Genomic DNA, 26998 nt, shown 5'->3' on the forward strand with positions numbered 1-26998 from the left:
ATGTAGTTGATACTGAAGAGACTAGCTGTAGACTCCAGAATTATATCAATGGTTTGGTTGAGTGGGCAGAAAAGTGGCAAATAGAATTCAATCCAGAGAAGTGTGAGATAATGCATTTGGGGAGGGCAAACAAAGCAAAGGGAATACACAATAAACGGGAGGATATTGAGAGGGGTAGAGGAAGTAAGAGGCCTTGGAGTGCATCTCCACAGGTCCCTGAAGGTGGCAGGACAGGTAGATAAAGTGTGAAGAAGGCATATGGAATGCTTTCCTTTATTGGCCGTGATGCAGAATACAAAAGCAAGGATGTAGTGCTGTATAAAACTCTGGCTAGTTCACAGCTGGAGTATTGTGTACAGTTCTAGTCATCACATTACAGGAAGCACATCATTGCTCTGGAGAGAGCACAGAGATGTATAGGAATGTTGCCAGAGCTTGAAAATTGCAGCTATGAGGAAAGATGGATAAGCTCAGGTTGTTTTCCTTCGAACAGAGGAGGCTGAGGGGTGACTTAATTGAGGTGTACAAAATTATAAGGGACCTGGATAGAGTAGACAGGAAGGACCGGTTTCCCCTAGCGGAGAGGTCAATTACTAGGGGCAGAGATTCAAGATGATTGGTAGAAGGATTAGAGGGAACATGAGGAAAAACCTTTTCACCCATGGGGTGGTGAGTGTCTGGAATTCACTGCCCAGATCGGTGGTGGAGGCAGAAACCCTCAACTCATTTAAAAAAAGGTACCTGGACCTGCACCTGAAGAGCTGTAACCTGCAAGGCTATAGACCAGTTGCTGAAAGGTGGGATTAGATTGGGCAGCTAGTTTTTTTTCCAGCCGGTACAGACACAATGGACTGAATGGCCTCTTTTGTGACATAACTTTTCTATGGCCCCATTTATCCAATCCTCTTTTGAAAGGTACAGTCAAATATGCTCCCACCACCCTTTCAGGTAATGCATTCCAGAACACAAGAACTCACTGTGTATAAAAAAAAATTCCTTATGCACCGCTGGTTCTTTTGCCAATCACATTAAATCTGTGTCCTCTGATGACTGACCTTTCTGCCAGCGGAAACAATTTCCCCTTAGTTACCCTATCAAAACCGTTCATGATTTTGAACATTGGTCAAATCTCCTGTTTACTTTCACTGCTCCAAGGAGAAGAACCCTAGCTTCACCAGTCTCTTATGCTTGAATTCCCTCATCCCCGATACCATTCTGGTACATCTCCTCTCCACCCTCCAAAGCCTTAACATAGTTCCTAAAGTGTGATGTCAAAAGTTGACTACAATACTCCAGTTGAGGCCTAACCAGTGTTTTATAAAGTTTTAGCATAACTTGCTTGCTTTTGTACTCCTTGCCTCTATTAATAAAGTCCAGGATCCCATTTAAAAAACAAAATTCTCAACTTGCCCAACCTGCTACCTTTGAAGATTTGTGCACTCAATCTCCAGGTCCCTCTGTTCCTTCATCCCCTTTACAAATTGTATGATTTAGTTTCTATTCCCTCTCCTAATTCTTCCTACCAAAATGTATCATAACACTGCATTAAATTTCATCTGCCAAGTGTCCCATCCCTTTTAGCAGTCTATGTCCTCCTGAAGTCTGTTACTATTCTCATTGTTTACGCCATTTCAGAGTCCTGTGTTACCCGCAAACTTTGAAATTATGCCTTGCATCGCCAAGTCCAGTGCATTAATATCAGTAGAGGCAGACAGATCACTTTGAAGATAACAAGATCTTAAGTTGAATCAGTTTGTTTCTCCTCCACGATACATGTTCTTACAGTACAAATACAAATTATAGAGAAGATATCAAAATACCAAGGCAATCCATAGGGCAGGCATGGGAGTAAAGAAAGAGGAGAAAACTAGCACCAACAGCCAGGGACCTTCTCATGAGGAAGTATAAACAGAAATGCAGAGCCAAGTTGGAAACAAAAACAAACAACACCCATTTGCTCCTTTTTCTGTAGGCCCTACGGAATTAGATCTGTGCATTCTTCACGGATTCTACTCAAACCCACTCTCAATATGGGGAGAGAGATTTAGGGCAGTATTCTCCTCTTTGGGGCAGACCAACAGCAGGGCAGGACTTCCACTTGTCCCTTACATCTTGATCCTGTTTTCTGGGTTGGGATCATTAATACAGCACCAGAGGTGATGAAACAGAAATGCCTCAAATAAGAACCTCTGCCTCAGATTTTGTAGGTCTTCACTGAGACTAAGGTCTACAGGAGGAGTGTCCAGGCTAAAACGGAGGAAGAAGCAGCCTGCACCAGGTCCTCTCCCTCTGTCAGAAAGCTTTGGGGCCTTTACAGTGAGCATTGCAGGTCTACTTCCAACTTCCACCAGGCATTACCAATAACTGGGGTGGATGGAAAGGAAATGGGCCTGGAAGCCTGGCCCTAACCCCTCCCTATCCCCACCAAAATTTACAACAAAGTGACTCCTGACAACAGTGGCCCGGCGTCATCAGAGCACTCCAAGCTGCGGACATGCGCAAATGGTCTCCTGCTCTCAGTGAGATGCTGTGCATGCACAGCCTACGTCTTGCCAGGACTAATTGGTGCATGCGCAAGAAAACGTCATTGCACAACACCAAAGTCATCGAGCGGCTGAATGAGGCACTTTGAGGCTGAAGCTCGATCCCCGCTACTCGCTGCCCCCCCCACTCAGCTACTCTCTCCTACCCCACTGGCCGAGGCTGGAGCTCATTCCCCACTACTCGCTCCCCCCGCTCACTTCCCCCCCCCAGCTACTCTCTCCTGCCCCCTGGCCGAGGCTAGAGCTCGATCCCCACTACTTACTCCCCTTTCCTGTTTTCCCCTCACACAGCTTCTCTCTCCCACCCACTGACCACTCTCCCCCCTCGACCATTTATTCTAGGCCTCGATGCTTTCTCCCCCTCCACCACCACCCCCCACCCCCCCAGCCACTTGCCCTTCACCCCACACAGCCCACCTAGCTTCTTTGGGTGGCACGCAGAGAACAATCAAACGTGGGAGCAAGCGACTGAGGGGAGGGAAGCGGCACGGCCTGGAGAGAACGTCTGGGGGGTAGTGGGGGGGGAGAATAGGGAGCAAGGGGCTAGTGAGTGGGGTGCGGTAAGTGAGGAGCAGGGGGGGTGGTGGGAAGCAGTGGTGAGGTCTGGAATGAGCAGCTGAGGGTGGGCGGGGGGGGGGGGGTGGATGGCGAGGCTGTAGCGAGTGCTTAAAGGAAGGCAGCAGTGAAAAGACGGGCGCAGGAGGGACCGATAGAAGGGAATTTTGGGTTGAAGTTGTTTTTCTGTGATAAATTGAGTAGTATCATCTTTAATCCTGGCAGCTGCCTGAACGTCGCAGACAGTGACATTTCAGTGGAAGAGGCTGCATTTGAGCATGTGCTAGTACTGCGCCACTTAATGGCTGCATTGTCAGCAACAGCAGCCAATTCCAGGCAGGAATGGGAAATCCAGGTCAGGGTAGCAGGACAGCATTAGGCTTCACCTTGTTTTCCTGCCATTTCCATTGTAATCTCACCAAATTCAGACAGGATTGAGAAGGAAAATCAGCCCTTAATGTTTGAATTTCAGATCGATTTGCAGATGGCACGATTACAATTGAACCTGGCTGTCAGTGTCAACTACCAGTAAACTTGGTGAACAAGCTTTTCCCAGATTATGTGATCAAATCAAAAAAAATATTTGGACACCCAGAGCCACCTCTAGCAATCCACCCCACCTGGTTCCCTACAGTGTTGCTATCATGTTATTGTTATTTCCTTAAATCTATCAAAGGGAGAGGGGTAGTTGGACATAAAGGTAATGTCAGTTTTCTGTTTGGCCTAGTAGCTACATGCATAATGAAAACCCAAAATGCACCCAGGTCAAGAATAAACCAATAGAAAGTGGGCTAGTTGGATGCCTCTTCAAATCATATTCAAAAGCTCCAAATTGCCTGAATCAAAAAGGTTAAGGTTTCAAGTAACAAGAATTGAGATTATTTCTTCCTTTTTCCTCATCTTTGCCAAGACTGGTTAACATGGAGTTTGAGCTGCGGCCAATATCACTCCATAAATGGGTTCCAGGAGGGATATGAGAAAGACCTGCATCATGTTATCCAATTCACTTCCTGGGAGCTCACTGTGGACACTTGAAAATTCACATGTGCTATGGCACACAGAGACAGGATTACTATCCCACTGATTTTGCCAAAATGCTCCCAATTCCAATCGACCCACTAATTTATAACAGAACTGTAACTTTGCAGCTGACTCCTATCTACAGTTTAATATCATAGTTAGGGTGCATCTGTTTTCTGGAGATCAGCATCCAAATGCTAGAGGCTTGGCTTTGAAGCACTAGCAGCAACTGGCTTTGAACACACCACCAACCAGAACAAACAAGCTTAAACTGAAACATCACCAAGGCTAGGGCAACCATCTAAATCTTTTATGAACAGTCAATGCAACAGATCCTCTTTAGAATGTTCCCAGATGGGAATATCAGATGGTTTTCAATAAATTGATTGAAAAATTAGGCAGCGTTCATTATCTTGGAATTTCACACGCGCATACCCGCACGGCTTGTTCACTGGAGATTAATCACTTCATAAATGCTGCCTTGTCTGAAATGGCACATTATTACTGATCTTGGCACAGGTTTCTAGGTCAGTCGCAACCAGCTTGTAACAAACCACAGTGGTCTACAGTACCAAGGAAATTAATATTTAAAACAAGGGAGCTGATAATTTTGCATTTCTGATAACTAATACCTCAACTCCTTCTTGAGTTTAAGAGCATACAGTATCAGCACAAAAGTGAAAAGATGGCTGATACAAACAGTACACTTCTAATGAACTCTTAACTTCCTGTACTCAGCACATTTAAAAGTTATTTTTTCAGAAAACAGGTTTTCGAAACAATATATTTTCTGCTCATATGAAAATACAAATTTTTTGCCAAACGTGTTCAAGAACATTTGTACCCAGTATCAGCATCAAGAACCTGGAAAGCCCAACAAGAGAAAGGGAAGTTCTGGATTTGGTTTGAGGAAATAAAGCTGGGCAGGTGGAAGGGACATCAGCAGGAGAGCATTTTGGCAGTACTCATAAATACTCTTCAGTTTGATTTAGTTGTACTTTTGGAAAAAGGATCAAGATCGACCAAGAGTATGTTGGCATCCTTCCATCTACAAGAGATGATGGACACGTAGCAAATAGTACATTTAGATGGGGGTGCCTTCATATAATGCATCTTTGCCGATGAGGCCAATCCTTGAGAGGCAGGTTCTGCCACGATTGCTGCACATGAATCCAGGTGACATTTTGGGTTGTTGCTTTCGGCATTAGCACCTGTTGCCAAGCTGCTATAGCCACTGGTTGTGGTGATGGTGGTGCATGAGAGCCCACAACGTTAAAAGTGATTTGGTAAAAGTGAACTGCAAACAACTGCTTGAAGACACAAGTGTCAGAGGGGTGGAAGGCATTCAAGTAGGAGAGAAGGTTCAGAACAAATATGTTCCTACAAAGCAAAAAGAGGGTAGAACTCCCAAATCTAAACCCTGCCCTTCCTCTTGGATGCCCATGAGCACACAGAATAGGATAAGGCAAGAAAAAGGAAGCTTGTCAGACACAGAGAGCTTAATGCTGCAGCAGGTCTAGCAGAGTGTAGGAAGAGCCGGAGTGAAATTAAAGGTGAAAATAAGGAAAACAGAGGACATGATGAAATATCGGCAAGTAAAATAAAGAAAAATCCAAAGATGTTTTATAAATACATAAAGAGGTTAATTAACAAAAGATTAGGGCCAATTAGAGACCACGAAAGATAACTTGTGTGGAAGTGGAAGACGTGGGCATGGTTCTTCATGTATACTTTGGGCTGCATTGTATTCTTGCAACAGGGGGTCCCGGCGGTGGGCAACAAAGTGGGGGCAAACCCCGTCTCGGCCCTCCATCAGATTGCCGAAGCCATTTCAATGGTGGGCAGGCAATTAACTGCCCACTGTCGGCCCTGCAGTACCAACTGCGCCACTGGGAGCAATAGCAACTGCTGGCATTGAAGGAGGCCCAGCATCATCACAGGAGGAGATGCCAGGAAAGATGAGTGAGGGCGGGGTCACCAGAGCCATTCAGGCAGGCCCCAGCAATGGGATGGGGTCCCCTCTAGCAGCCCTGGATTTCCCCAAAAGGAGGGAACCCCCACCCCACTAGAAGGTAGCCAGGTTTTACCTGGTAGTGTTGGGCCCCTCTACTTCCTGCAAGATTGAGGTGCAAGCGGGAAGAGGCCCTTAAGTGTGGGAAGACTATCGTTGGCCTTCCCCACCATGGACAAAATGGCAAGAAGCCCAGGCAACGTTGGGAACGATACCTCCTGCCATTCAGTTATGCTCATTACATATACCACATTAAAAATAGCAAAGTACAATAACTTACATTTATATAGTGCCTTCAAAAACTGAGGCGGAACGGTAGTGGTGGGTTGGGGAGTCAAAGTACCAGAAAGCAACGAACTGAATGATGGCATGATTGGTAACAGGAAGGGGAGGAGACCAGGAGAGAAAAGAGCTAGAGGTGAACCAAGAGAAGTAATGGGCTGGGGTCCAGAGCAGCAGCCAAACCACAAGCATGAATAAACAAAGGGAATTGAGGTTACATTGACATGGCAGAGATGAGGAGACATGTCCTAGATGTAAACTGATTGCAGGGACAGGGAAGTGACTATATGAAAGGGTCGAAAATTAAATTCCGAGATAGCACGAAGTTGAAAATTTATACCAAAATAAAATGCTAACAAATTCAATTACCAATGCCGCTTAGTATGCTTGAGTATAATTTTATTTGTGTACTATGAAAAAAACACATTTCACAATCCAGATACCATAAGAGGTCCCTGTTCTCGCAAGAATCCCTCCCAAACAACAATGTTTTCCATGAAATAAACCCGTTAAAAACAAGTGAAACATTTAATTGCTTCCTTTTCCTGATATCCCCAAGGTCTCCTTTTTCAGGCCCCATCATACAAATATCATTTTTTTTCTGTTTCTTCCTGGAAGATAGCATATTAATCAGGATCTAATTTAATAATCTCTCGGTTCACTGGATTGAAATCAGGAGCGGGACCCTGGCTTAACCCCTCCTTCCTAGCCTAGGGCGCAAAGCCCATTATTGCCCTGTCAGCCCAGTTAAGCTCCCAAACTCAACTCAGACTTTTAAAAAACTCATTTTAGGTGACAGGAGCCCGGGATTCTTTAAAAAAAAAATCACAAGTGATTGCAATCCCTAGCACTGCAGGATTCAAACAGGTCACTCCAATGCCGCAGTGATCAGAAAAGTAGCCTCGCAAGCTACCTTCTTCGTTTTCAAATCCCAGTGAAATATTGCTTGATTCAACTGCAAGGGTACATTGATTGCTGTTTGCGACACTTGCCAAAACTGGCCTCCTTTCCAAATTTGTGTCTGTACCAGAAAACTTTTTCCACTCATTTTTAAGTGACCTTCAAATATGGAGGGATCCCTTTAATATTTGAACATATAAAATCGCTTTAAAAAGTGAACACTGCGGGGAAATGTAACTGTAAAACTTAAATGGAAGACACTTCATTGATATTTAGTATTTTTTAGAAACCGTAAAAAGCTTTGTTTGCGAAGAGCACAATGACTATCCGAGGTCAGTGAGTAGGTCAATGGCCGGGAGTAACCGCGCTAAACAGCCGAACATTTAAACCCGCCCAGCTGAGTCAGTCCACACAGCAGCCGCCAATAAAACAAAGCGCTGAAACTCAGGTCAGCCCAAGCCTACACTGTACCCACTGCTTTAATATTCCCAGGAGTTACAACACATCACCATCCGACCCAGGAACAGAAAGTAATGCCACTGATTGGTATCAAATTACCATAAATCACAATCTTTAAACCTAGCATTGGTCCCAACTGATGATAAAACGTGCAGTAAATCAGCAAGAACACTATTAAATGGGAGAGGCAGAAAGACGAGCATTAATTTCACTATTTGGAATTTCTCGAGGAAAATCGCGTCTCCACTCCCAGCAATTGATAATCAGTGTCTCAATCCAAGTGGCAAATAACAGGATGCGGCCATGAACAGTCCTCAAAAGATTCACTTAAAACACATACAAAACACACACACTCTCCATGTAACATATCCAAAACACTGAGGTTTCAGAATTGGTGGGAGAATAGATGCTGGTTCGCTAATTTCTCAAAAAGTCATACATCTGGGATCCTTAACAACAATCCTACGGAACAACCCAGGCTCGAAAACAGGTTATAAATTAACACAATTATTGCAGATATTTTGCTAAACTGTATGCTACTGGATTTTTTAAAAATTAGCTAATTAGTAACAATAGCGAGGAAGAGATACACTGTAGTCCTCTACAGGCACAAGAACAATTACTGATCTCCTCTTTCCAAACGAAGTTAAGGAAGTAGATCTCCCAAAGAATGCTTCCAAAATTGGCAGGTGCCCGTTTTATAAATACACCATCGTCTACTAATATCCTCCAGTTTCCCTTTGGATTGCAAGAGCCCCTTCACATGATATTGGGGTTCTTGTGCCTATAATTATTTGCCCAAATGATGCCCCCTCTTGTCCCCAGTTTTGAGACTCACCCAGCGGTACCCCGCAAACCACGGCAGCAGCAGTGAGCGCCCCGGCAGACGCGCCATAGATCCTAGTGGCATCCCGGATCATGCAAGGGGCACGTTCCTGAATACTGCTCGCCACCCCGATATGGTAAACACCGAGAAAGCCACAGCCAGCGAAAGAAATGTTCCAGCCGCCTTCGAAATCAAACATCTCGGACTACGAGAAAGAGTTTCAATGGGGGGGAAAAACTGCAGGGGAATCTGATCAACAGGAGCGCAGTGACACGATTTTCACTTAAGTTGGTCGCTTTGCTCCTGCATTTTATTATAGGCTGTTTGTTTGACAATGCATGGATTGGGAGTGAGCAGAAAGCTTAGTTAAAGGCACAATATATCACTGCCGTTTCCCCATGTGACAGCAACACCAGCTTTGGCCAATCAGCTGGAAGGATACTTGAGCGGGACCTTTTCATTTGCCTTCCGCTGCCCCAAATAGTGACATTTAAGGAAACTATTAATTTACCAATGCATATTAATTTAAACTGCGTTTCATTTCCCGACTGTGCTTTTTGTATTGTATTTTTAATATATATACTAATGTATTTCGCAGACTAAAAGATACAAATGTAATATTTAACAAAATATCTGCATGATAAAACGAAAAAAGCTTTAAGTTTTCTGGTGACTCACTGGGTAATTGCACTGTGTGCTTTGTAATGACTTTCCTGGATCTATTGGGTCCAGGCGAAATGAGCCTCCAGGAAGGACGTTGGTAGTAACCAGTTCCAAATGGAACCAAGAATCACTGGTTGGAAAAGACAGAAAATTGCCCTTTTAATCTATGTTAATGATTGGGCTTCAGAAACTTGATGCAATTTAATGAAGTGCGCAGATGACAGGACATGGCTTTTTTTCCATTCAATCGTGAAAGGCCAGCATTTATTGCCCATCCCTAATTGCCGTTGCAATGAGAAGGTGATGGTGAGCCATCTTTTTGAACTGCTGCAGTCCACATGGTGTAGGTACACCCACAGTGCTGTTAGGGAAGGAGTTCCAGGATTTTGACCCAGCGACAGTGAAGGAACGGCAATATAGTTCCAAGTCAGGATGGTGTGTGACTTGGATGGAAATTTGCAGGTGGTGATGTTCCCATGCATCTGCTGCTCTTATTCTTCCAGGGTTAGAGATCATGGGTTTGATAGGTGCTGTTGAAGCAGCCTTGGCAAGTTGCTGCAGTGCATCTTGTGGATGGTACACACTGCTACCACTGTGTGGAGGAAGTGAATGTTGAAGGTTGTGGATGGGGTGCCGATCAAGCGGGCTATTTTGTCCTGGATGGTGTCAAGCTTCTTGAGTATTGTTGGAGCTGCGCTCATCCAGGTAAGTGGAGGATATTCCATAATATAATAAAAGCAAAATACTGCAAATGCTGGAAATCTGAAATAAAAACAAGATATGCAAGAAATACTCGGCAGGTCTGGCAGCATCTGTGGAGAGAGAAGCAGAGTTAACGTTTCAGGTCAGTGACCCTTCATCAGAACTGGCAAAGGATAGAAATGTAATAGCCAGTTCTGATGAAGGGTCACTGACCTGAAACGTTAACTCTGCTTCTCTCTCCACAGATGCTGCCAGACCTGCCGAGTATTTCTTGCATATCTTGTTTTTATTTCAGATATTCCATCATATTCCTGACTTGTGCCTTGTAGATGGTGGACAGGCTTTGGGGAGGCAGGAGGTGGGTTACTCACCACATAATTCCCAGCCTCTGACCTGCTCTTGTAGCCACAGTATTTAATATGGCTGGTCAAGTTAAGTTTCTGGTTAATGGTGACCCCCCCCCCCCCCCCCCGGATGTTGACAGTGGGGATGGTAATGAAGTTGAATGACATGAGGAGATGCTCATTGCCTGGCACGTGTGGCGTGAATGTTACTTGTCACTTATCGGCTCAAGCCTGGATGTTGTCCAGGCCTTGCTGCATGTGGTAACAGACTGCTTCAGTATCTGAGGAGTTGTGAATGGTACTGAAAACTGCAATCATCAGTGAACATCCCCACTTCTGACCTTATTATGGAGGGAAGGTCATTGATAAAGCAGCTGAAGGTGGTTCAGTCTAGCACAGTATGCTGAGGAATTCCTGCAGCAATGTCCTACTGCTGAGATGATTGGTCTCCAGCAACTACAACCATCTTACTTTGTGCTAGATAGGACTCCAAGCAGTAGAGAATTTCCCCTCGAATCCCATTGACTTCAATTTTGCAAATGCTCCTTAATGCTACACTTAATCAAATGCTGCCTGGATGTCAAGGGCAGTCACTCACTCCTCACCTCCGGAATTCAGCTCTTTTGTCTTTGATTGGACCAAGGGTGTAATGAGGCCTGGAGCTGAGTGGCCCTGGCAGAACCCAAATTGAATATCGGTGAGCAGGCTATAGCTGAGTAAGTGCCGCTTGATAGCACTGTCAATGACACCTTCCATCACTTTGCTGATGATTAATATGATTGATAGTTAAGTCTGAAAGCAACCATGGATCAAAACACAAAGGAATCTTTGCTTCCAGAGCATTGAGTTATCCGAGAAACAGTCAAAGCCAAACAGTAGACACAATGAATGAATCTAAAGTTTTCAGCTCCATTACCCTGCCTGGAAGACCATTCCAAATGTTTATCAATCCACATATAAGGAAGTCTTTACTGATATCTGTCCTAAATTGACCATCACAAGTTTTATCCTACGGCCACTTCTGCTGTTTTGGCTTGCCTTGAAGTACTGCCCTGGGATTTACACCATTATAAGAAGCTCCTCCTTTCAAGGCTGAAAAGCCCCAGTTTCATGACTCATGGGAAGTACTGGACACACTGCTTTTCGTTGACTGTCAGAATAGAATACTGCTTTAAACTTGCGTGTATCTTTAGTTGTTTAGCCAGTTTGTTAGTGGTTTCCTCCTGTAAAATGGGGCACTTGTCAGAAATTGATGCTTATTGTGTATCTTAACAGGAGAGGAGCTATTATACTGGCAAAATGCATAATGGGAAGAGGGATACCGGGACTAAAAGGGTTAAATTACGAGGACAGGTTGCATAAACTTCGGTTGTATTCCCTGGAGTTTAGAATGTTGAGGGTTGATCTAATTGAGATGATAAAAGGATTTGATAGAGTAGATACAGAGAAGGTATTCCCTATGATTGGGGGATTTCAGAATAAGGCGGCACAATCTTAAACTCAGAGCTAGGCCATTCAGGAGTTTTTCATCCAGAAGGTAGTGGAATTCTCTTTCCCCCAAAAGGCTGTGGATGCTTGGTGAATTGAAATTGTTCAAGGCGGAGATTTACCGACTTTTTTATTAGGTGAGGATATCAAGGGATTTTGGATCAAAAGTGGGCTCAATCATATCACCCTTTTTACACTACCATCCAGTCAAAATTACCCCCAATAAGTTTATATTCCACACCTACATAGTTTGTCACCAAATTCCTGTTGGTAGAGGTACTATTAGATCTAAATCGTACTGTGACATGGGCTCTTCTGTGAGCAATGGAACCTTCGGCTCCAATGGCCCCTCTGGCTATCGCAGGGAGGCTGCTTCCATGAAGCTGGTGGGCTCCCCAAGCAGTGGGGACGTGCTGCCGCTGGCCCTGCTTAATGGCTCCTAATTGGGGCCTTTACTATGCAGAATTGCTGCCTGCACCCTGACCACTTCCTGCTCGCCACCGGGAAACCTCTCTGGCGGCGGGACAGTGGCAGGCAGCCGTCCCGACACAGCTTCCCACTATTTTACCAGCCTCCCCGCTTCTGTTCCTGCCACCCAGGGGCTGGTAAAATTCAGCCCTTGCACTCAGAAAAGGGCCAAGGAAAATACAAGCTGTCAGAAATATCTAGAAGAAAATGTAGAAAAAAATTAGGTTAATATACAAATAAAAATATAATTTTGTTAAAGGGATCAGATAGAGAAAAAACAAAGGGAGTAGAGGAGGAATATCAAATTTACTAGTTATAAACAAAGAAAAGACTGTCCTAAAGGAACAAGGAGCTATCTTGGACAAAAACAATTAAATGCAAACAAAAACAGTTAAAAAGCAGGTATTGCAATGCTGAGAGTGTGGGTAATAAATTTAAGGAATTAGAAACAATTATGTCACAGTACGATTTAGATCTCATAGTACCTCTACCAACAGGAACTTGGTGACAAACTACGCAGGTGGGGAATATAAACAAATTGGGGGTAATTTTGACTGGATGGTAGTGTAAAAAGGGTGATATGATTCAGCTGATTGGAAATGAAATTCTAGAGAATTGTATAACAGTGAAGTTATTGCAATCAAAAGAGATGTATAATTGTGGTTGAATTGATATCGCTCATTTTACATTATCAGCAAAAGACAAAATTACTCCCATTGGGCTATAATTTTGTTTAGGTGGAACAGAATAGGTGAGAAAGGGGGAGATGTAGCAGTATTGATGAAGGAAGGAATACATGCTACAGAAAGGGCTAATGTATATATAATTCAGACAAAATCAATATGGTTAGACATTATACATAAAAAGAGATTGTTACATGAGTGGGTTTGTACTACAGACTACAGATGGATTGGATGCCAATGCTTCCTTGGCAGGATTGTCTTCCGATGAGTCCTGGTCTTCAGGGTTCAAGCCTTTAGATGGACTCAGGGAGAAGGACATGGGTCAGCAATGACACAGTAAGGCTTGGCAGTAAATGATTAATAGCACAATCAAGGCTATACTGCCTATATCTGTGAGGAAATTATATGAATTGAGAAAAGAGAAAAGGTATAATCAAACATCCTGATGATTATTGCCTCTAGTCTTGTCACTGTTTATTTTTATTTATTTACTTAGAGATACAGCACTGAAACAGGCCCTTTCGGCCCACCGAGTCTGTGCCGACCAACAACCACCCATTTATACTAACCCTGCAGTAATCCCATATTCCCTACCACCTACCTACACTAGGGGCAATTTACAACGGCCAATTTACCTATCACCTGCAAGGATTTGGCTGTGGGAGGAAACCAGAGCACCCGGCGAAAACCCACGCGGTCACAGGGAGAACTTGCAAACTCCGCACAGTACCCAAAATTGAACCCGGGTCCCCGGAGCTGCGAGGCTGCGGTGCTAACCACTGTGTCACTGTGCCGCCCTATTGACACTGCTTGATCTTCCTTCTCCAGTGATGTCCATTGTTTGCCCCTATATTTAGGTGAGGTCCTAGCTGGAAGCTGCCTGCCTCCGGTTCTGGTCCTCTCACTGTTGTGAGCCAGCTTCTTCTGCAGCGAGAGATGGAGTGAATTAGTGTGTGGTTGTCATAATGGGGTGTGCAGATGTGAGGCAGCTTTAGGCAGTGTGCATGCTGAGAGGAAGAAGCAGCAAGTTGCAAGCAGGATAGGGAGATGGTGATATGCAAGGAAGTGGCTCCAATGTGAAATGAGAAAGCAGTCAACAGAAGAGTGAAATGCTTTACAATTGCTACCAGGTAAAAGTAGAATGTTATTTGTGCCTGTTGTGAGTACAGCAGCAACAAGGGAGTGTGCAGCTGGAATAAGGAGAGTTGGTACGGCATCTCCTTATCATTGGAGGAAGAGCTAGGAAGTAAACTCTTTGGAGTGCCCAGGGGAGGGGTTGGGAGTGGTGTGGCAGGTCTGATGCAGAAAAATAGAGATAGAAAGAAACCAGTCTCATTACTCTTGAAGTCCAGAACAAGTTGTTGAAGTGCTTGCAGCACTGACCCACATCTTGGAGGCAGTGTTGTAGACTTGGCATTGTTTGCTAACTCTCTCCAGACCTGCTATAATATCTTTTTGAGTAACTCTGTTCCATCTGAGGGAACAAGACTAACACTATGCCTTTACCTGTTGCACAACCACCGACACCGTTGTCAGAAAATTAAGGTACTCTTGTCTGCAATATGTTGCTTTCCAGAAATCTCTGAGTAGCAGCACAGAGTTTTTGCATAGAGTTGAATGGCATCCCCTATTTAAGAGGTGCATTTTTAAAAAGCTTTTAGATGATGTCGGATGGAAATCTCACCCTTCAATTGGGCAAAAAATGTTTGGACGAACGATAAATACAAACTGGTTTGGGCCTCTTGCTGATGACAATGAGCGAGCTGCTTATTCCCCCCACTCACTGCCCACCCAAATACAACCCAGTGAAAATATATCCCTTTCTCTCTTCTATGGCCTTCCTAATGTAATCTAATTTGATTTAGCGTATGCATTTCTGTACCTCTGAGAGATGTGCAGACGGACTGCTCTGCATCTTCACTCTCCCTTCTGTCGCTATATTTGGTGTCAGCTGTTGCTCAGTTGCTAGCACTCTCGCCTTTGAGTTAGAAGGTTGTGGATTCAAGTCCCATGCCATAGACTTGAACCCATAATCTAAACTGACACTACCATGCAATACTGAAGGAGTCCTGCATCGTCAGAGGTGCCTTCTTTCAGATTAGATGTTAAACCGATGTCCCACCTGTCGTCTGTCTCTTAGGTGGACCTAAAAGATTGCCTTGCACAATTCAAAGAAGAGTAGGGGAATTCTTCCTGGTGTCCTGGCCAATATTTTCCCCTCAACCAATATCAATAAAAACTGTTCACTCCGATCTAACCCTGACATTGTGATCAACCCTGGTTGACAAGGATGGTGCTGCTGTTGTCTGGCGGACTGCAGAGGCTGAGCGCCAACTCTCAGACACTTCTTCCTACCTCTCCCCAGGCCCTGACCCCACCACTGAACATCAAGCCACTGTCTCCAGGATTATCACTGATCTCATCTCCTCTGGAGATCTTCCCTCTACAGCTTCCCACCTCATAGTCCCACAACCCAGAACAGCCCACTTCTATCTTCTTCCCAAAATCCACGAACAGGACTGTCCTGGTAGACCCATCATTTCAGCTTGTTCCTGCCCCTATCTTTCCTTTCCTGCTATCTTAATTCTATTTTTTCTCCCCTTGTCCAGTCTCTTCCCACCTACATCTGTGACTCTTCTAACGCCCTATGTCATTTCGATATTTCCAGTTTCCTGTCCCTAACCTTCTCCTCTTCACTAAGGACGCTCAATCCCTCTACACCTCCATCCCTCTACACCTCCATCCCCCACCTAGATGGTCTGAGGGCTCTCCGCTTCTTCGTTGAACAGAGGCCCAACCAGTCCCCATCCACCACCACCCTCCTCCGCCTTGATCAACTTCTCCTTCAACTCCACTCACGTCCTCCAAATAAAAGGTGTTGCTATAGATACCCATATGGGTCCGAGTTATGCCTGTCTTTTTGTGGGAAATGTTGAACATTCCTTGTTCCAGTCCTACTCAGGCCCCCTTCCCCAACTCCTTTTCCAGTACATTGATGATTTTATCGGTGCCACTTCCTGCTCTCGCCCCAAACAGGAAAACTTTATCAACTTTGCTTCCAATTTTCACCCTTCTCTCACCTTCACACGGTCCATCTCTGACACATCCCTTCCCTTCCTTGACTTCTCTGTCTCCATCTCTGGAGATAGGCTGTCCACTAATATTTATTATAAGCCCACCGACTCCCACAGATACCTTGACTACACTTCCTCACACCCTGCCTCCTGTAAGGATTCCATTCCATTCTCCCAGTTTCTCCTTCTCCGACGCATTTGTTCTGATCATGCAACCTTCCATAACAGCGCCTCTGATATGTCTTCCGTTTTCCTCAACCAAGGATTCCCCACAATGTGGCTGACAAGGCGCTCAACTGTTTCCGAGCCCTTTCCCGCGTTTCTGCCCTCACCCCTTCCCCTCCCTCCCAGAACTGCGACAGGGTTTCCCTTGTCCTAACTTTCCACCCCACCAGCCTCCACATCCAAAGGATCATCCACCGCCATTTCCGCCACCTCCAGCTTGTTGCCACCACCAAACACATCTTCCCCTCCCCTCCACTCCACTGTCAGCATTCCAAAGGGACCATTCCCTCTGTGACACCCTGGTCCACACCTCCATCACCACCAACACCTCTTCCCTTTCCCATGACTCCTTCCCATTCAACCACAGGAGATGTAATACCTGCCTTTTTACATCCTCTCTCCTCACTATCCAAGGCCCCAAACACTCCTTCCAGGTAAAGCAGTGATTTACTTGTACTTCTTTCAATTTAGTATACTGTATCTGCTACTCTCAGTGCAGTCTCCTCTACACTGGGGAGACCAAACGCAGATTGGGTGACCGCTTTGCAGAACAGTTCCGCTCGGTCCACAAGCATGATCTCGAGCTTCCGGTTGCTTGTCATTTTAAATCTCAACCTTGTTCCCATGCCCACATTTCTGTCCTCGGCCTACTGCAGTGTTCCAGTGAACATTAATGCAAGCTTGAGGAACAGCACCTCATTTTCCGATTAGGCACTCTACAGCCTTTTTTTATTCATTCATGGGATGTGGGCATCGCTGGCTAGGCCAGCATTTATTGCCCATCCCTAATTGCCCTTGAGAAGGTAGTGGTGAGCTGCCTTCTTGAACCGCTGCAGTCCATGTGAGGTAGGCACACCCACAGTGCTGTTAGGAAGGGAGTTCCAGGATTTTGACCAGCGACAGTGAAGGAACAGCGATATAGTTCCAAATCAGGATGATGTGCAACTTGGAGGGGAACTTGCAGGTGGTGGTGTTCCCATGCATTTGCTGCCCTTGTCTTTCTAGTTGGTAGAGGTCATGGGTTTGGAAGGTGCTGTCTAAGGAGCCTTGGTGTGTTGCTGCAGTGCATCTTGTAGATGGAACACAATGCTGCCACTGTGCTTCGGTGGTGGAGGGAGTGAATGTTTGTAGATGGGGTGCCAATCAAGCGGGCTGCTTTGTCCTGGATGTTGTCGAGCTTCTTGAGTGTTGTTGGAGCTGCACCCATCCAGGCAAGTGGAGATTATTCCATCACAATCCTGACTTGTGCCTTGTAGATGGTGGACAGGCTTTGGGGAGTCAGGAGATGAGTTACTCGCCGCGGGATTCCGAGCCTCTGACCTGCTCTTGAAGCCACAGTATTTATATGGCTACTCCAGTTCAGTTTCTGGTCAGTGGTAGTCCCTAGGATGTTGATAGTGGGGGATTCGGCGATGGTAATGCCATTGAATGTCAAGGGGGATGGTTAGATTCTGTCTTGTTGGAGATGGTCATTGCCTGGCACTTGTGTGGTGCGAATGTTACTTGCCACTTATCAACCCAAGCCTGGATATTGTCCAGGTCTTGCTGCATTTCTACATGCACAGCTTCAGTATCTGAGGAGTCGCGAATGGCGCTGAACATTGTGCAGTCATCAGCGAACACCCCCACTTCTGACCTTATGATTGAATCAAGGTCATTGATGAAGCAGCTAAAGATGGTTGAGCCAAGGACACTACCCTGAGGAACTCCTGCAGTGATGTCCTGGAGGTCAGATGATTGACCTCCAACAACCACAACCATCTTCCTTTTCGTTAGGTATGACTCCAACCACTGGAGAGTTTTCCCCCTTATTCCCATTGACTTCAGTTTTGCTCAGGCTCCTTGATGCCATACTTGGTCAAATGCTGCCTTGATGTCAAGGGCAGTCACTCTCACCTCACCTCTTGAGTTCAGCTCTTTTGTCCATGTTTGAACCAAGGCTGTAATGAGGTCAGGAGCTGAGTGGCCCTGGCAGAACCCAAACTAAGCGTCACTGAGCAGGTTATTGCTAAGCAAGTGCCGCTTGATGGCACTGTTTATGATACCTTCCATCACTTTACTGATTATTGAGAGTAGACTGATGGGGCGGTAATTGTCCTGCTTTTTCTGTACAGGACATACCTGGGCAATTTTCCACATTGCCGGGTAGATGCTAGTGTTGTAGCTGTACTGGAACAGCTTGGCTAGGGATGCGGCAAGTTCTGGAGCACAGGTTTTCAGTACTATTGCCGAAGATTGTCAGGGCCCATAGTCTTTGTAGTATCCAGTGCCTTCAGTCGTTTCTTGATATCACGCGAAGTGAATCGAATTGGCTGAGGTCTGGTATCTGTGATGCTGGGGACTTCAGGAGGAGGCCGAGATGGATCATCAACTCGGCACTTCTGACTGAAGATTGTTGCAAATGCTTCAGCCTTATCTTTCGCACTGATGTGCTGGGCTCCCCCATCATTGAGGATGGGGATATTTGTGGAGCCACCTCCTCCAGTTAGTTGTTTAATTGTCCACCACCATTCACAACTGGCTGTGGCAGGACTGCAGAGCTTAGTTCTGATCTGTTGGTTATGGGATCGCTTAGCTCTGTCTATTGCATGCTGCTTACGCAGTTTGGCACACAGGTAGTCCTCTGTTGTAGCTTCACCAGGTTGACACCTCATTTTGAGGTATGCCTGATGCTGCTCCTGGCATGCCCTTCTGCACTCTTCATTGAACCAGGATTGGTCTCCTGGCTTGATGGTAATGGTAGAATGGGGGAGATGCCGGGCCATAAGGTTATAGATTGTGGTTGAGTACAATTCTGCTGCTGCTGATGGCCCACAGCACCTCATGGATGCCCAGTTTTGCATTGCGAGATCTATTCGAAATCTATCTCATTTAGCACGGTGATAGTGCCACACAACACGATGGACGGCATCCTCAATGTGAAGGCAGGACTTTGTCTCCACAAGGACTGTGCGGTGGTCAGTCCTACCAATACTGTCATGGACAGATGCATCTGCGGCAGGCAGATTGGTGAGGACGAGGTCAAGTATGTTTTTCCCTCTTGTTGGTTCCCTCACCACCTGTCGCATACCCAGTCTAGCAGATATGTCCTTTAGGGCTCAGCCAGTTTGGTCAGTAGTGGTACTACTGAGCCACTCTTGGTGATGGACATATAAGTCCCCCACCCAGAGTACATTGTGCGCCCTTGCCACCCTCAGTGGTCCGTCCAAGCCTTCTTGACTCAATATTGAATTCAATAATTTCAGACCATGAGCCCCATTATTTTTTGTTTATTTATTATATATTTATATATATTATATATATATATATTCCTTTTTATTTATTTATTTGTTTTTTTTTTACCCCAGTGCTCATCTTTAACTTATTTTTCATGTTTTTGCTTTTGTACAGATCTGTTCATTATTCTGTCAAGCACTCTCTCTGGACTCGTGCTTTGTCTTTTGCTACAACTATTTAGCACTCCATTTCCATTCTGTTCCACAACATATCTATCATTTAATCTCTGCCCCCTCTGTCCTATCACAGTCCTTCCTTCTTGTTCGTCTTCCCCCCCTCCCCCCTTCACTTGCTCATTTCTGACTTTTGTCAGTTCTGATGAAGGATCGCAGACCCGAAACATGAACTCTGTTTCTCTCTACACAGATGCTGCCAGACCTACTGAGTATTTCCAGCACTTTCTGTTCTTATTTCAATAAAACAGCAGATTATCTGGTCATTTAGCTCATTGCAGTTGGCTGTCCTGTTTCTTACATTACTTAATTATACTTAATTAGCTCTGAAACACATTGACAATCCTGAGATTGTGATGGGTGCTATATAAATGCAGGTATTTCTTTTTGTTTTCTGTAACCAGTCATTGGGAAGTACACAATGTGGCAAGGACCCACTGTTATTATTAATCTCCTTCTCTACCATGGGACAGTTCTTCAGCCCTCTCCTGTCCACTTGACAATCTTGCAGGGATCAGGAATTTTTAAGACAATGAATTGTAGACATGTACATGAATCCTGTCACCTGCAGTGTTACTTAGCAGTGCACCTCGTAACCACACTTCCCCATAAGGTCCTTATTTTACCAAGCAACTTGCAGTTGGATCTTCCAAATCTTGATTGTTCACACATGACTCCGAATTTCTGAATTGGACTGCATGATAATTGGTAAAAAGTTGGGTGAGTTATAAATTGGTCTGACAATTTCCTACTGTCCATTTTGCATTACCATTTAAAACCAATTTCAGTTCACTTTGTGCTAAGTAACTGCCCTGTTTCATAAACCTTTTCTGCCTTATCTTTGCATCAAATGTATCACTAGTTTCTGTTCCTTGTAAATATAATTACTACAGGCATACATGACAGGCTGGCCAAATTCGAACTGTGGAACCACAACATATCAGTGCTATTTCTTTAAGTGTGCAGCTTCAGCAAGTTAGTAGGTAATAGGTCACTACCGTCAGCTGGTTTAGTTTTTTGTTGCTTTTACAGTTGTTACAACTGAGGCGGGCGGAGTGCACTCTCTTTCTCTTCTCCACGGGTCACAACATATATTTAAATATTTACCCAGTTACTGATACGGCCAATTATATACTCTATCTTTATTTCAGAATAAAATTTACCAACCAGGTTTCTTTAATAAACAACAAAATTATTAATTTATTATAAATCAAGACTTGTTCAGTCAAGATGCAAAGCACTTACACACAGATTGAAATATGAAAGTTCGCTTTTAAATTATCCCAACACACACACACACAAACACAAATCGGTTACAGAAAAAATAAACAGGTTTCCTCTGCAGAGATCTCTTTACAAAAAAGACAAAACATACTTTGGCCAAATACTTGTTCCTGAAGGAAAAAGAGAAGATATGGAATGATATCAGTTGCCTCTTTATTCTGGCATCCCAAATACACGTAGACAGCTGCCACTGGGATCTTTATGGAGCATTTCTCTTCAGGCGACTCCGGCAGGCTTTCCAGGAGAAATGCGGCATCAGGGGTTTCAACTATCACACTGGATTCTGGAAAAGGATGAGCTGGTGTCTTCTCTCTTAGCAGGCTGACCTCCAACTGACTCAAAACAATCCAAAACTAAACTAACTCTTGAGCACCATAAATCTTGACATATCACTTCTCTGTAAACAGCTCCCCCTGGTCACCAAAGCTCCTGTTGTTTATTTAGCTTAGGACATATGACATCCAGTAAGGGTTGTTTTTAAACAGAAAGCTCAAGTCTTTCCAGTGAACTTTTTAAAAAAAACAAAGTCGAGTGTCTATGTAACCTCTTCAGTCCGCCAAAGGAATCCATTTCCACAATTTTAAACTATGAGTCCTCACAAAATATTTAAAAATGGATGTACTTTCAAACACCCAATCCTTGGAAGAATGAAATGCCATTTTTAAATGTGTTTCATTACAAAGAGTGGAAAAAAACAAAAGATGGAAAAAAATTAAACACATTTGCACACTCATTCACAGTCACTCTTCAGCTGTAACCAATATAGTTCTGCTTTGAATCATTTTTGTACTCCGATAACTCAAAGCAAGGTTAAATTCTAGACAAAGCAGCAGCAATTGCATTACTTTTCCCTACATTGTGGATAATCTTTAAGTGATAGGGCTACAATAGTAAACTCCATCGAAAGATGGCATTCTGGTTTTTGAATTTTTCCACAAAGGCTAGGGGGTTATGATCAATATATACAAGTGTATCTCTGTAGTCATGGCGGACATATATTTCAAAATACTTAAGGGCTAGTAGTAACCCCAGGGTTTCTTTTTCCACTGTTGAGTATCTCTTTTGGTGTCGATTAAGCATTTTGGAAAAGTATCCCACTGGCCTTTCTGTGACCAATTCATCATCTTGTAACAGGACTGCACTGACCCCCAGGTCAACAGCATCAATTGCTACCTTGAAGGGCTTCGTGAAATTTGGGGCAGCCAACACAGGTTCATTAATCAAAATGGCTTTCAACCTCTCAAAAGATGCTTGGCACTCTCCTGACCACACTACCTTGGCTTTCTTTTTTGTAGCAAATCTGTCAGTGGAGCAGCTATGATACTAAAATTTGGTACAAATTTGTGGTAGAAACCACACATCCCAAAAGTGTCATGATTTTGCGTTTAGTCTTAGGGGCAGGGAACTCCATCAATGCTCATACATTTGCTGTTCCTGGCAACACTTGTCCTTGCCCTACTATATGCTCTAGGTAGGTTACCTGTCCTTTTGCAAATTCACTTTTTGCAAGTTTTATCACCAAATCAGCTGACTGTAATTTTCTAAATAAGAGTTTCTAGTTGTTCCAAGTGATCCTTCCAAGTGTCACTGTATACCAGCACACCATTAATGTAAAACATACTGTTACGACCAGGTGAGAAGGATGTTTAGGGTTCCTTTCAGCCTTCACCTGTAACAGGGTTTAATTTTTAAACACACTCTGTTTTTAGCTCCCCTTTGGTGAATCCTTGTTCACTGCTTTCCAATTATAAGGCAAAGAAACCAGTACACACACAGGGTTTCTTAGGTTTAAAGAAGAAAAGTGAAATTTATTAAACTTAAACTTTAATTTGGTTAATGCCTTCGGATACGCAATGCGCCCACGTTAGCATGCATACGCAATACACACATGCAGATAGGGATAGAAAAGAGCAGAAGAAATAAAGTGGAAAAGTTTGAGGCAATAACTGAAGAATTTTTGTTACAGGTCTTCGAGCTCACTATAGAGTCCTTGCTTGTAGGTAGATCTGTTGGGGCCCAGTATTCTTCTTAAACCTTGTTCGCTGTAGGAGACTTTTCTCTCTTGGGGTCTATGTGTCTTCAGTGGGTTTTTTGGAGTTCCGTAAGAAAGAGATGGGAGCAGACAGACAGGCAGGAGGTCTTCTTCAGTCCCGGAGTATTCAGCTTTCTGCAGTCTCTATGGCTAATTCAAAACTCTACAATTCAGAAAAAAAACAGACTACCAAGCAGGTTAGTCATGTGACCAACTGGTCCGACCATGTCTGTTTGTGGATTGTATTGGAGCAGGGGATAACTCCTTTGTTCCCAAACACCGTCTGCTAATATGCAAAAATGTCTTTATAGCCAGGGGCCTGGCAATCCTCTGTCACAGGCCTTCTCTTCTTCCCAGCAACAATTTGAAATTTAATGTCCATGTGATGAAATTAATGTGCCTCATCCTTTGCAGGTTGGGGCCTGCATGACAACACAGTTAGGAACACTGGCTACCACTTGGTTCATTAGTCTCTGGAAAGATCCTGGGGCATTTTATAGCCCGAATGGCATCACTCGGCATTGGAAAAGACCATCTGGTGTGACAAAGGCCGACATTTCTTTTGCTCGGGGTGTTAAAGGAACCTGCCAGTATCCCTTTAACAAATCTATTTTGGTAAAAAACATGGCACTGCCAACTCTGTCAATACAGTCTTCCTGCCAACTACTAAGTCTCTTCGACTCGCCACAATTTAGCCCTGTCTTTATGGCTGCCCGCCAGCTCTGGCGAATGCTGGCAACTGACTCCCACGACTTGTGATCAATGTCATACGATTTCATGTCGCGTTTACAGACGTCTTTATAGCGGAGACATGGACGGCCGGTGGGTCTGATACCAGTGGCGAGCTCGCTGTACAATGTGTCTTTGGGGATCCTGCCATCTTCCATGCGGCTCACATGGCCAAGCCATCTCAAGCGCCGCTGACTCAGTAGTGTGTATAAGCTGGGGGTGTTGGCCGCTTCAAGGACTTCTGTGTTGGAGATATAGTCCTGCCACCTGATGCCAAGTATTCTCCGAAGGCAGCGAAGATGGAATGAATTGAGACGTCGCTCTTGGCTGGCATACGTTGTCCAGGCCTCGCTGCCGTAGAGCAAGGCACTGAGGACACAGGCCTGATACACTCGGACTTTTGTGTTCCGTGTCAGTGCGCCATTTTCCCACACTCTCTTGGCCAGTCTGGACATAGCAGTGGAAGCCTTACCCATGCGCTTGTTGATTTCTGCATCTAGAGACAGGTTACTGGTGATAGTTGAGCCTAGGTAGGTGAACTCTTGAACCACTTCCAGAGCGTGGTCGCCAATATTGATGGATGGAGCATTTCTGACATCCTGCCCCATGATGTTCGTTTTCTTGAGGCTGATGGTTAGGCCAAATTCATTGCAGGCAGACGCAAACCTGTCGATGAGACTCTGCAGGCACTCTTCAGTGTGAGATGTTAAAGCAGCATCGTCAGCAAAGAGGAGTTCTCTGATGAGGACTTTCCGTACTTTGGACTTCGCTCTTAGACGGGCAAGGTTGAACAACCTGCCCCCTGATCTTGTGTGGAGGAAAATTCCTTCTTCAGAGGATTTGAACGCATGTGAAAGCAGCAGGGAGAAGAAAATCCCAAAAAGTGTGGGTGCGAGAACACAGCCCTGTTTCACACCACTCAGGATAGGAAAGGGCTCTGATGAGGAGCCACCATGTTGAATTGTGCCTTTCATATTGTCATGGAATGAGGTGATGATACTTAGTAGCTTTGGTGGACATCAGATCTTTTCTAGTAGTCTGAAGAGACCACGTCTGCTGACGAGGTCAAAGGCTTTGGTGAGATCAATGAAAGCAATGTAGAGGGGCATCTGTTGTTCATGGCATTTCTCCTGTATCTGACGAAGGGAGAACAGCATGTCAATGGTCGATCTCTCTGCACGAAAGCCACACTGTGCCTCAGGGTAGACGCGCTCGGCCAGCTTCTGGAGCCTGTTCAGAGCGACTCGAGCAAAGACTTTCCCCACTATGCTGAGCAGGGAGATTCCACGGTAGTTGTTGCAGTCACCGCGGTCACCTTTGTTTTTATAGAGGGTGATGATGTTGGCATCGCGCATGTCCTGGGGTACTGCTCCCTCGTCCCAGCACAGGCATAGCAGTTCATGTAGTGCTGAGAGTATAGCAGACTTGGCACTCTTGATTATTTCAGGGGTAATGCTGTCCTTCCCAGGGGCTTTTCCGCTGGCTAGGGAATCAATGGCAACACTGAGTTCCGATTTTGTTGGCTGTATGTCCAGCTCATCCATGACTGGTAGAGGCTGGGCTGCATTGAGGGCAGTCTCAGTGACAGCATTCTCCCTGGAGTACAGTTCTAATTTATATTCATAATAGTGAGTATGTATTGGTGTCCCGCTTTTGTTTTCGGTAAAGGTCCAACACAGTCTACCACAACCCTACTAAATGGTTCCCCAAAAACTGGTATGGGATTGAGAGGTGCTGGTTTTATAGCAGGTTGCGGTTTTCCCACAATCTAGCACGTATGGCACGTTTTACAAAACTGCACCACGTCCTTGTAAAGACCTGGCCTGTAAAACTGTCGACTTATACGTGATTGGGTCTTCCAGATCCCCACATGTCCCGCCATAGGAATTCATGGGCGATCCCTAACATTTCCCAGCGATATTTGGGCGGTACCACTATCTGGTGAACTATCGTCCATTCTTCGTCCACAGGTCTGTGAGGACGTCTCCACTTCCTCATCAGAATCCCATTTTTAACATAGTAGCCTTCCAGAACTCCCTTTACCTCCATTTCAGTTAGGGCTGATTGATCCACTTTACTTAACTCTGGATCAGCTTGCTGAGCCTTGATCAGAGAAAAATTACTGAACATTTCCTTTGGATTATCCAAATCTCCAAGGAAAGTTTCAGATATTTGGCTATCTCTCTGTGCTGCCAACTTGACCTCCGCCAACGGAACTAGTTTAGCCATTGATCGGAGCACTACACATGAAGGAAAAATTCCTGGAACTTTTTCCTGCAACTGCTCTAACTCATTGACTTCACTTGGTTTTTCTGTGGCTACTGGAGAAGCTACTACCTTCACTCCAACCAAATCATTCCCCAGGAGTGGGTCAATTCCATCTACAGGCAAACTATGGACAACTCCGACAGTTACTGTTCCAGACATTAGGTCACACTCCAGGTGCACCGATACAAAGGTACGGGTATATACACCCCGCCAATACCATTCACTAAAACCTTGGCATTCGGTGCGTTCTCTGGTGGAAAGGTTATGCCTTTCCCCAGCAAATGAGTTTGGGTGGCAGTGTTTCTAAGTAGGCCACTAGATGTTCTCCGCCTCTGCTCAGTCCAAAAGCATGACCCCGAGCTTCCGGTTGCTTGCCATTTCAACACTACCACCCCTGTTCTCATGCCAACATTTCTGTCTTTGGCCTGCTCCAGTGTTCCAGTGAACATCAATGCAAGCTCGAGGAGCAGCACCTGATCTTTCGATTAGCCACTCTATAGCCTTACAGACTGAACATTGAGCTCAATAACTTCAGAGCATGACTGGCCTTTTAAAATATTTTTAATTTAATTTTATTTTTTAACCATGCGCCTGTTTTTCGTATAGACAGAGCTGTTCATTATTCTGCTATTAACACACTCTCTGGACTAATGCTTTGTCTTTAACCACAAGCATTAACACACTCTTTGCCTTTGTCCCAGGACAGCTTTGTACTTTAATCTCTCCTACCCTCTGCCCTATCACACACCTCCCCTTTTGTTCTCTTCCCCACCATTCCCCCCCCCACCCCCTTCATTTGCTTAAAATGTAAATATTTTCTAACCTTTGCCAGTTTTGATGAAAGGTCACAGACCTGAAACGTTAACTCTGCTTCTCCCTCCACAGATGCTGCCTGACATGCTGAGTATTTCCAGCACTTTCTGTTTTTATTATAGGTTTACCTGCCTCACTTGAGGGATAAGGAGTTACTTTTCCTTTTGATAAGAATTCCCT

The 26998-nt window shown here is 44.8% G+C and overlaps 1 protein-coding gene across 1 annotated transcript in view; it reads right to left on the reverse strand.

The window, feature by feature from the left end:
* pnpla3 (patatin-like phospholipase domain containing 3) overlaps nt 1-8936 on the reverse strand; it is a 34248-nt gene extending 25312 nt beyond the window's left edge. Inside the window, exon 1 of the mRNA XM_068050865.1 lies at nt 8609-8936. Within this exon, the coding sequence (XP_067906966.1) occupies nt 8609-8795 (187 nt within the window). The 5' untranslated portion in view covers nt 8796-8936. The remainder of the gene's footprint in view (nt 1-8608) is intronic.
* Between the last annotated feature and the right edge of the window lie 18062 nt (nt 8937-26998).

This window comes from Heterodontus francisci, chromosome 18 (genome assembly GCF_036365525.1).
Source record: "Heterodontus francisci isolate sHetFra1 chromosome 18, sHetFra1.hap1, whole genome shotgun sequence".
NCBI classification, from domain to species: Eukaryota; Metazoa; Chordata; class Chondrichthyes; order Heterodontiformes; family Heterodontidae; genus Heterodontus; species Heterodontus francisci.